The sequence below is a fragment of the Hemiscyllium ocellatum genome, chromosome 4 (assembly GCF_020745735.1).
Source record: "Hemiscyllium ocellatum isolate sHemOce1 chromosome 4, sHemOce1.pat.X.cur, whole genome shotgun sequence".
Lineage (NCBI taxonomy): Eukaryota > Metazoa > Chordata > Chondrichthyes > Orectolobiformes > Hemiscylliidae > Hemiscyllium > Hemiscyllium ocellatum.
Window position 1 is genome coordinate 143,535,394 of NC_083404.1, and position 11,597 is coordinate 143,546,990.

The 11,597-nt window shown below is 51.6% G+C and overlaps 1 protein-coding gene across 1 annotated transcript in view; it reads left to right on the forward strand.

Moving 5' to 3' along the window:
- The window catches only part of sspo (SCO-spondin), a 538,757-nt gene that overhangs the window by 29,687 nt on the left and 497,473 nt on the right, over positions 1-11,597 (forward strand). The window contains exons 6-8 of the mRNA XM_060824077.1: positions 811-981; positions 3,784-4,028; positions 5,076-5,178. Coding sequence (XP_060680060.1) covers positions 811-981; positions 3,784-4,028; positions 5,076-5,178 — 519 coding nt within the window. The remainder of the gene's footprint in view (positions 1-810; positions 982-3,783; positions 4,029-5,075; positions 5,179-11,597) is intronic.

Genomic DNA, 11,597 nt, shown 5'->3' on the forward strand with positions numbered 1-11,597 from the left:
TGTCTGCTGTCAGACTCATCCTGAGATGTGGTCACCTCAGACTGGCCCCTCTCCCAACTCTCTTCTCACTGCACAGATAGTGAACGCAAATGTTTCAGTTTTACTTAGAATCCTGCAGTTGGGGAACTCGCTATTCGTCCCTGCAAGTCCACACTGATTCTCCAACCAGCACCCCATCCACCCTTACCAACTTCCCATCCCCTGGCTAACCCACATATCTCTCGGCACTATGGACAACTTCCCATGGCCAATCCACCCTCACTGCACACCTTTGGACTGTGGGAGGAAACCGGAGCACCCCAGAGAAACCCATGCAGACTCGGGGAGAATGTGCAAACTCCACACGGACAGCTGTCTGAGGGTGGAATCGAACCTGGGTCCCTGGCGCTGTGAGGCAGGAGTGCTAACCACGGAGCCAATGTTTTCTTGTGAAAAGAGGGATGTTTGGAAAAATGTGATTGGACGGAATGGCTTGCTGCAGTGATGTGTCCTCCGTCTCTGCTAAAAAAGACGATGAGCAGTTGCCTCCAGTAAACAGACATCACTTGGAATCTCGGCAAAAGTGAGGACTGCAGATGCTGGAGACCAGACTCTCGGTCAGAGTGGTGCTGGAAAAGCACAGCAGGTCAGGCAGTATCCGAGGAGCAGGAAAATCAATGTTTTGGACAAATGCCATTCCTGATGAATCACTTGGAATCTCTCATCCCAATCTTCCCCCTTCCCAGTGTTAGCGGTGTTATTGACCCCATTCCCAAATCTCCTGGAAATCTGGTTCTGTCAGCCTTGAATGTTGTGTGCTTGTTATTCCAGGAGGAAGCTTCCTGGGCCGTTGCTACATGACGTGGAATTGTCAGGAGTTTCCAGGGATCAGTAACGTTTCATTTATGGTGATGGAAGATTGCTGCATTTCGTCATGGGGTCACAGCTGGAGGAACATTTCCTCCGATTACTGCTTCTCCTGCTCCCACATCATTCCATCAGGTCAGCACACTGTTTACAATTATTCACTTCGGAGATATGGGGGTCACTGGCTGGGCCCAGCATTTATTGCCCCATCCCTCGAGTTACCCCCTTGAGAAGGTGGGGGTGAGCTGCCTTCTCCAGTCACTGCAGTCCATGTGCTGTCAGTAGACCCACAAACCCCTCAGGGAGGGCATTCCATTAGCGTGACCCCATCCAGGACAAAGCAGCCGCTGGATTGGCACCAGGTCCATAGGCATCCACTCCCTCCCCCACCAACCCGCAGAAAGCAGCAGGGTGTACTGCCGACAGGATAGACGGGGCTGCAGGATTCTGACCCAGTGACACTGAAGGAACAGTGATATATTTCCAAGTCAAGATGATGAGTGACTTGGAGGGGAACATGTATCTGCTGGCCCTTTTCCTACTCGATGGAAGCTGTTTGTGGGTTTGGGAGGTGAATTTCTGCAGTGCAGTGTGTTTGTATAGTGCGCCCAATTGAGTTTCTGTTCAATGGTAACTCCCAGGATGTTAATAGTGGGGGATGGTAACACCACTAAGTGCCAAGGGGCAGTGGTTAGATTGTCTCATGTTAATTCCTCTTGGAAATGGTCAGCCAATGGTCAGTTAATGGTCCATCTATGGTCAGCTTAGAATAGATAATAATAGATAATAGGTAAAAACAATGACTGCAGATGCTGGAAACCAGATTCTGGATCAGTGGTGCTGGAAGAGCACAGCAGTTCAGGCAGCATCCAACGAGCAGCGAAATCGACATTTCGGGCAAAAGCCCTTCATCAGGAATAAAGGCAGAGAGCCTGAAAGGTGGAGAGATAAGTGTGGATCTTCCAACCTCATAGTCCAGGAACCCCGCACTGCCCGGTTCTACCTCCTTCCCAAGATCTACAAGCCTGACCATCCTGGCCGACCCATTGTCTCAACATGCTCCTGCCCCTCTGAACTCATCTCTACCTACCTCGATACTGTCCTATCCTCTAGTCCAGGAACACCCCACATATGTTCGAGACACCACCTACGCCCTCCACTTCCTCCAAGACTTCCGTTTCCCCGGCCCCCAACGCCTCATCTTCACCATGGATTTCCAATCCCTCTACACCTCCATCCGCCGTGACCAGGGCCCCCATTTCTTCCTCTCCCGACGTCCCCAACAGTCCCCTTCCACTGACACTCTCATTCGTTTGGCCGAACTGGTCCTCACCCTTAACAATTTCTCCTTTGAATCCTCCCACTTCCTCCAGACCAAAGGGGTAGCCGTGGGCACACCGTCTCTCTTGTAGAATTTATGCTTACCACAAAATATACCCCAGTGATCCAAGAATTTATTCCTGCACCAGTTCCCCAGCCACACATTCAAGTCCATTATCTCCCTGTTCCTGGCCTCTCCAGCCTGAGGAACTGGAAGCAAACCGGAGATAACCACCTTGGACATCCTGCTTTTCAGCCTTCTTCCTAGTTCTACGAAGTCCCGCTGTAGTATGTGCCTCCTCTTCTTCCCGACATCATTTGTGCCAAGATGTACAATCACCTCTGGCTCTTCACCCTCATCCTTGAGGATTTCCTGCACTCTGTCTGTGATGTCTTTCACCCTGGCACCAGGAAGGCAACACACTGTCCTTAAATCCCGTCTGCTGCCACAAAAACCCCAGTCAGTTCCTCTCACTATGGAGTCCCCTATTCCCACGGCTCTGTGCATGTCTGACTCTTCCGCTCTGCCTCCACACCAACTTTTGATTGACAGACCTGGCCGCCTCGCGGACTGGCAGTGTCATCTGTCTCTACTGTTTCCAAAAGATTCAACTTGTTCCTGACAGGTACTTCCCCTGGAGTCTCTTGCACCTGTCTCCTCTCTGCCTTCCTCATCGTCTGCTCTCTTCTGGCATGATTGGTGTTATAACCTCGCTGATGGTCTTGTCCAGAAAGATCTCGTTCTCTCGGATGAGCCTAAGGTCCTCGAGTTCTGCAATATGCTCGGTCAATAGCTGAACATGCATACACTTTCCACACTTATACGAGCCAGACACACCAGAGTCATTGACCTCCCACATCAAGCACGTAGCACACTGAACCAGCTAGGCAGTCATGTCTTCACCCTCTTCAACTGTGGCGTAATCACTTCACTCAACCTCCTTGTCAAAGATTCCTGAGCTAAAGCCTCACTCTTCAATCCACAGGAACTTCCTTGGACCCTCTTTTTGGGGCAAGTCTGTGGACTCTTAATTTAGGTTAGAGGAGGAGGGAGGGAGGCTGGAGGACCTGGGGTCTAGAACACACCCACTCAAATAACAATCACTTACCTTCCCGATCAATATAGCCCATCAATGGTCAGCTAATGGCCCATCAATGGTCCGCATATGGCCCATCAATGGTCAGCTAATGGCCCATCAATGGTCCGCATATGGCCCATCAATGGTCAGCTTATGGCCCATCAATGGTCCGCATATGGCCCATCAATGGTCCGCATATGGCCCATCAATGGTCAGCTTATGGCCCATCAATGGTCAGCTTATGGCCCAATGGTCAGTTGCAATTTGGATGTCCAGACTTAGGTTAAGGTTTAGAAATCTTCCAACAAGGAGAGGATAGAGAAAGGGAATTGATGTTTAGTGTTCCAGGGTCAGTGATTGGAGAATGGATTGGGGGTGTGGTCTGGGAGGCAGTAGATTGGCATTGTACGTTGGAGGTGCAGGAGACTGGGAAGAGGTTTTGGTGGGAGTGGTCTGGGAATTGTTTGGAGTGCGTAATGATAACCTGAATGATTAGTAAAGTGCCCACATGTGCAGTGACCCTCTGTTGGATTGACAGATGCTCTGTCAGCACCCTTGCTCCTGAACCCATGGATGTCGGTGGGTCAGCGGAGCTCACTGAGAGGATATCGATTCTTTGCCACGTGTATGACATGGAGTGGCTTTCACTTCCGGACCTTCGATGGGAAACACTTCAATTTCGATGGGACCTGCACCTACAACATGGCCTCCTCAGTGGATGGGACATGGGCGATTTACCTGTCCACAGCAGAATGTTCCAGCAGTCGTAAACAGTGTCCAAAGGTCAGTCAGAATTATCCATTAACCCTCAAATATTATGGCACAGTCCACAGTAAAGACAAATCCCAAACCTCCCATTCCAATCTCCATAAATATCTCAATGCAACCCAATCAACAGCCCAATTCTCCATTAGTATTCTCATTCCATTCTCATCAGTTCTCCAATCACATCGTCATCAATATCCCATTCCCATTCCTACCCATATCCCAATCACATCCTCATCAATATCCCATTCCCATTTCTACCCATATCCCAATCACATCCTCATCAATATCCATCTGCATCAACATCCTAAACCTGTCAATATTCAAATTCAATCCTGATCAACATCTCAGCTTCACCAATATCCCAATCCCATTCCAATCCATATCCCAACCACATCCTCACCAACTTCCCTATCCCATTCCAATCCATATCCTAGTCACATCCTCACCAATATCTCAATCGCATTCCCATCCATATCCTAATCCAATCTTCATTCCCTTGCTCTCTGTTGTAGATGTACTCTATCTCTCTCTCTCTCTCTCCCTTTCTCCCTCTCTGTCTCTGTCTCTGTCTGTCTGTCTGTCTGTCTCTCTCTCCCCCCCGTCTCTCTCTCTCTCTCTGTCTCTCTCTCTCTCTCTCCCCCCCTCTCTGTCTCTCTCTGTCTCTCTCTCTCTCCCTCTCTGTCTTTCTCTCTCTCTCTCTCTCTCCCCCCCGTCTCTGTCTCTCTCCCTCCCTCTCTCTATCTCTCTCTCTCTCTCTCCCCCTCTCTCCCTTGCTCTCTCCCTCCCTCTCTCCCTCTCCCTCTCTCTGTCTCTGTCTCTCTCTCTCTCTCTCCCCCCTCTCTCCCTCCCTCTCTCTCTCTCTCTCTCTCTGTCTCTCTCTCTCTCTCTCTCTCTCCCCCCTCCCTCTCTCCCTCTCTCTCCCACTCTCTCTCTCTCTCTCTCTCTCTCTGTCTCTCTCTCTCTCTCCCCCCTCCCTCTCTCCCTCTCTCTCCCACTCTCTCTCTCTCTCCCTGTCTCTCTCTCTCTCTCCCACTCCCTCACTCTCTCCCGGTTTTGTTGCAGGTATTGAGGATAATGCTGGGGTTGGACCTGATCTTGGCTCAGAACCAAACTGTTGTCATCAATGGAGTCACCATCCCTCCCAGGAAACCTTTCTATCAAAATGGTGAGTCTCTCTTTCTCCCTTTCGCAGTCTTGTTGTCTCTGTCTAGCTCACTCTCACTCTCTAGCTATCTCTCTGTATCCATCGGATTCTCCTTCATTAGACCCTCTCTCTCTCTATATATATAATTCTGTGATTCCAAGATTTTGGAGCATCTAGATTCCATATGGTCATCGCTGATCATCCAGTTCTGTCGCATGTTCCCAATTTGTTCCCAAATCCTTTGATGTATTTAATTCTAAGAACAATATCCAACTCCTTCTTGAAAACATTCCCTTCTTTTGCTCCAGTTGTGGGATGGGCATCACTGGCTGGGCCCAGTATTTACTGCCCCTGTCCCTAGTTGCCCCTTGAGAAGGTGGGGGTGAGCTGCCTTCCTGACCCGCTGCAGTCCATGTGCTGTGGGTAGACCCACAATGTCCCTGAGGGAGGGAATTCCAGGATTCTGATCCAGCGACAGTGAAGGAACGGTGATATATTTCCAAGTCAGGATGGTGAGGGGCTCAGAGGGGAACCTGCAGGGGGTGGGGTCCCCATGTACCTGCTGCCCTTGTCCTTCTGGATGGAAGTGGTATTGAGTTTGGGCTTGGAGAATGGGCTTAGATTAGTTCACATCGAGGGCCGAAGGGCCTGTTCTGCGCTGTATTATTCTATGTTCTATGTTTGGAAGGGTGCTGTTTGAGGATATTTGAGTGAATTTCTGCAGTGTATCTTATAGATAATACACACTGCTGTTACTGAGTGTGGGTGGGGGAGGGAGGGGATGGTACACACTGCTGTTACTGAGTGTGGGTGGGGGAGGGAGGGGATGGTACACACTGCTGTTACTGAGTGTGGGTGGGGGAGGGAGGGGATGGTACACACTGCTGTTACTGAGTGTGGGTGGGGAGGGAGGGGATGGTACACACTGCTGTTACTGAGTGTGGGTGGGGGAGGGAGGGGACGGTACACACTGCTGTTACTGAGTGTGGGTGGGGAGGGAGGGGACGGTACACACTGCTGTTACTGAGTGTGGGTGGGGGAGGGAGGGGACGGTACACACTGCTGTTACTGAGTGTGGGTGGGGAGGGAGGGGATGGTACACACTGCTGTTACTGAGTGTCGGTGGGGGGGAGGGAGGGGATGGTACACACTGCTGATACTGAGAGTCGGTGGGGGAGGGAGGGGATGGTACACACTGCTGTTACTGAGTGTCGGTGGGGGAGGGAGGGGATGGTACACACTGCTGTTACTGAGTGTGGGTGGGGGAGGGAGGGGACGGTACACACTGCTGTTACTGAGTGTCGGTGGGGGAGGGAGGGGATGGTACACACTGCTGTTACTGAGTGTCGGTGGGGGAGGGAGGGGATGGTACACACTGCTGTTACTGAGGGGGAGGTGGGGGAAGGGAGGGGGTGGTACACACTGCTGTTACTGAGGGGGAGGTGGGGGGAGGGAGGGGGTGGTACACACTGCTGTTACTGAATGTGGGTGGGGGAGGGAGGGGATGGCACACACTGCTGTTACTGTGTGTGGGTGGGGGAGGGAGGGGATGGTACACACTGCTGTTACTGAGTGTCGGTGGGGGAGGGAGGGGATGGTACACACTGCTGTTACTGAGTGTGGGTGGGGGAGGGAGGGGACGGTACACACTGCTGTTACTGAGTGTGGGTGGGGAGGGAGGGGATGGTACACACTGCTGTTGCTGAGTGTTGGTGGGGGGAGGGAGGGGATGGTACACACTGCTGTTACTGAGTGTCGGTGGGGGAGGGAGGGGATGGTACACACTGCTGTTACTGAGGGGGAGGTGGGGGAAGGGAGGGGGTGGTACACACTGCTGTTACTGAGGGGGAGGTGGGGGGAGGGAGGGGATGGTACACACTGCTGTTACTGAGTGTCGGTGGGGGGAGGGAGGGGATGGTACACACTGCTGTTACTGAGTGTGGGTGGGGGAGGGAGGGGATAGTACACACTGCTGTTACTGAGGGTCGGTGGTGGGGAGGGAGAGGATGGTACACACTGCTGTTACTGAGTGTGGGTGGGGGAGGGAGGGGACGGTACACACTGCTGTTACTGAGTGTGGGTAGTGGGAGGGAGGGGATGGTACACACTGCTGTTACTGAGGGGGAGGTGGGGGGAGGGAGGGGATGGTACACACTGCTGTTACTGAGTGTGGGTAGTGGGAGGGAGGGGATGGTACACACTGCTGTTACTGAGGGGGAGGTGGGTTGAGGGAGGGGATGGTACACACTGCTGTTACTGAGTGTCGGTGGGGGGAGGGAGGGGATGGTACACACTGCTGTTACTGAGTGTCGGTGGGGGAGGGAGGGGATGGTACACACTGCTGTTACTGAGTGTGGGTGGGGGAGGGAGGGGATGGTACACACTGCTGTTACTGAGTGTGGGTGGGGGGAGGGAGGGGATGGTACACACTGCTGTTACTGAGGGTCGGTCGGGGGAGGGAGGGGATGGTACACACTGCTGTTACTGAGTGTGGGTGGGGGAGGGAGGGGATGGTACACACTGCTGTTACTGAGTGTCGGTGGGGGGAGGGAGGGGATGGTACACACTGCTGTTACTGAGGGTCGGTCGGGGGAGGGAGGGGATGGTACACACTGCTGTTACTGAGTGTGGGTGGGGGAGGGAGGGGATGGTACACACTGCTGTTACTGAGTGTGGGTGGGGGGAGGGAGGGGACGGTACACACTGCTGTTACTGAGTGTGGGTGGGGGAGGGAGGGGACGGTACACACTGCTGTTACTGAGTGTGGGTGGGGGAGGGAGGGGACGGTACACACTGCTGTTACTGAGTGTGGGTGGGGGAGGGAGGGGACGGTACACACTGCTGTTACTGAGTGTGGGTGGGGGAGGGAGGGGACGGTACACGCTGCTGTTACTGAGTGTGGGTGGGGGAGGGAGGGGATGTTTGTGGATGTAGTGCCAATCAAGTGGTTGCTTTGTCCTGGATGGTGTCGAGCTTGTTGAGTGTTGTTGGAGCTGCCCCCATCCAGGGAAGTGGGGAGTATTCCCACACCCTCCTGACTTGCGCCTTGTAGATGGTGGACAGGCTTTGGGGAGTTGGGAGGTGAGTTACTTGCTGCAGGATTCCCAGCCCCTGACCTGCTCTTGGAAACACCGTGTTTCTGCTGTTGTCTCCTCTGGTGCCCAGGTCAATGCTAGGTGATCTGTCCAACGTCACTTCTTTGAGACTCGGTAGTGGCTTGTTAGGCCATTTCAGGGAGCAATAGAGAGTCTGTGGCAGAGACTTTCACAGGCTTAATCCCCCCTCCCCCTCCCCCACCCCCTCCCCCACTCTCTGGGTGAAGACATTCCTCCTCAGCTCTCTCTGTATCCTGAGACTGTGATCCCTGGTTCTGGGCTCCCCATCCATTAGGAACAAACATTCGATCTTTGTTTTGTTGGGATTTAATTGGTTTCTATGCAATTCCCTCCACATTTTCTGAACACCAGTGAATACAGTCTTAATGCAGTCCAATAACTTGTCATATGTCAGTCCTGCCATCCCAGGGACAGTGTGGGAAACATTGTACCTGCTTCTATAGGTAGATGTGGAGATACTGATGTTGGACTGGGCTGGACAAAGTCAGAAGTCACATGACACCAGGTTATAGTCCAATAGGGTTATTTGAAATCACGGCTCCCAATGCTTCACCTGGTGAAGGGGCAGAACTCGGAAAGTTTGTGAATTCAAATAAACCTGTTGGAGTGTAACCAGGTGTCGTGCGACTTCAGACTCCGATAAGGAGACCAAACTGCACTCATTACTGCAAGTGTGGTCCTCCCAAGGCCCTGTACAATAGCAGCGAGTCATCCCTACCCCTGGACTCGAATCCTCTCAATCTTCACCAAATGCTGCACCTGGAATGATACAACTAAGGAACTTAGTACAGACAGAAAGAAGGTTCTGAGTGGTCTGGCAAACTTAAAAATAGATAGATTAGATTAGATTAGACTTACAGTGTGGAAACAGGCCCTTCGGCCCAACAAGTCCACACCGACCCGCCGAAGCGCAACCCACCCAAACCCCTACATTTACCCCTTACCTAACACTATGGGCAATTTAGCATGGCCAATTCACCTGACCCGCACATCTTTGGACTGTGGGAGGAAACCGGAGCACCCGGAGGAAACCCACGCAGACACGGGGAGAACGTGCAAACTCCACACAGTCAGTCGCCTGAGTCGGGAATTGAACCCGGGTCTGCAGGCGCTGTGAGGCAGCAGTGCTAACCACTGTGCCACCGTGCCGCCCATTATGTCCAGGACCGGATGGAATGTTTGCTGGGCTGTTGAGTGAGGCAAGGTAGGAAATAGCAGGGGCATGTGCAGTAACTATAAATTCCTCTGCAGCCACAGGAGAGGTGTCATAGGACTGGAGGACAGCCAGTCTGACTGACAAAATGTCACACAAGGGATTAATGTGAGGAATTATGGGATTGGGAGGAGTGTATTGAGATGGAGAGCGGCAGACTGGAACTTATTCTTAACTAAACAGGTCAGTGGCAGGAAGTGACTGGTGGGGGACTGCAGGGATCAGTGCTAGGACCCCAGCTGCTCACAGGATATGTTCATGCTTTAGTTAAGGCAACGAAATGTAATGTCTCAAACTTTACAGACAACAGGAAGCTGGGTGGGAAGGGTGGGCTGTGAGGAGGAGATCGAGATGTTTCGGTGTGATCTGTACGGCCGGAGGGAGTGGGGAAATCCATGGCAATTGCAATATAATGTGAATCAATGTGAGGTCATCTACTTTGGTAGCAAAAATAGGAAGGCAGATCATGATCTGAATGGCGATAGATTTTTAACCTTCTTCAATCTGTTGAGGGTTTCTGCTTCAACCACAGTCACAGGCAGTGAGTTCCAGATTCTGACCAGTTCTGGATCCCATGTGCTCTTCCCTTCGATGTCAGTCTCCCCAAGTGGGACTTCATCAAAACTCTTGTTGGAGACCATTAATGCATTGCCCTCATCTTCCCACCTTGTCACATCATTGAAAAATTGATCAGACATAGCCTGCCCTGTCTCCACCTCACAACTCACCCTTCCACCCAACTTCATGTCATCTACAAAGTTGGAGATATTACATTGTGTTCCCTCATCTAAATCATTAATAGATATCGTGAGTAGTTGGGGTTCTAGCTTCAAAGCCTGCAGTCCCTCACTCATCACCGTCTACCACTCGAAAAAGGGTGTTTATTCCTATGCTTTGTTTCCAATCAGCTCAGTCCCCAATCGCTGAATACATCACTTCCAATCCCATAACTTTATATGTTCATTTCTTTTATGGCATTATGTCAAAAGCCACCTGAAAGTCCAAATAAACCACATCCACTGGCTCCTTGATCGTCTAAAGAGTTCCAGTCGATTGGGTAACCAGGATGTTACTTTGGGAAATCCATGTGGACTCTGTCCAATCCTGTCACACTTTTCTGAATAGTCAGTTATTAAATCTTTTTTAATGGTCTCCAGCACTTCCCCCATTGCTGACCTCGGATTGTTGTGTCTATAATGGCCTTTTTTACTCCATCTCCATTAAAGTCATTGTGAGGAGATGCCAGTGTTGCACTAGGGTTGCTAAGGTCAGAAGTCACACAACACCAGGTTATGGTTCAGCAGGTTTTTGGAGCGCTGCTCTTCCGTCACCTGATTAACACCGGCTGGTGTTCTTGCTGCGATCTGGTCATCACACAAACTGACCAATTACCAGGGACCTGTTCCTGGAGCTACTCAGCACATTCACCTCACCTGGACTTTCTGTGATTATTGGCAAAGCTTTCCCATTCACTCATTCTAAAACATTCCACAGGAGAAAACCGACCCCATCTAACTCCGTTGTGATCCCCAGTCAGTGTCGATATAGTGTCCTGGCTCCCCTCGGTGCTTCCCCAAGTGTTGTTCAACATGGAGGAGACAGATCCATCAGGGTCCAGGCAGGATGGGGCCTGGTAATCAGCAGGAGGGTTCCTTTTCCATGTTTAACCTGAAGCCACAAAACTTAACTGATTGATATTAAATCTTTCAGGATTCCTTTTCAGCCCAAACTGCTTTGGAAACTGCAAAACTACCAGCTCCTTTCCTGCATGCAGCTGCAGATGGACTAACCCTAACCCTCACCTTAACCCTAACCCTAACCCTAACCCTAACCCTAACCCTAACCCTAACCCCAACCCTAACACTAATCCTCACAATAACCCTCATCCCGAACCCTAAACCCGAACCCGAACCCTAACCCTAACCCTAACCCTAACCCTAACCCTCACCCTAACCCCGAACCTGACCCTAACCCTCGCCCTAATCCTAACCCTAACCCTAACCCTAACCCTTGCACTAACCCACAATCTCACCCTAACCCTAACCCTCACCCTAACGCTAACCCTAACCCTAACCCTAACCCTAACCCTCACCCTAACCCTAACCCCGAAC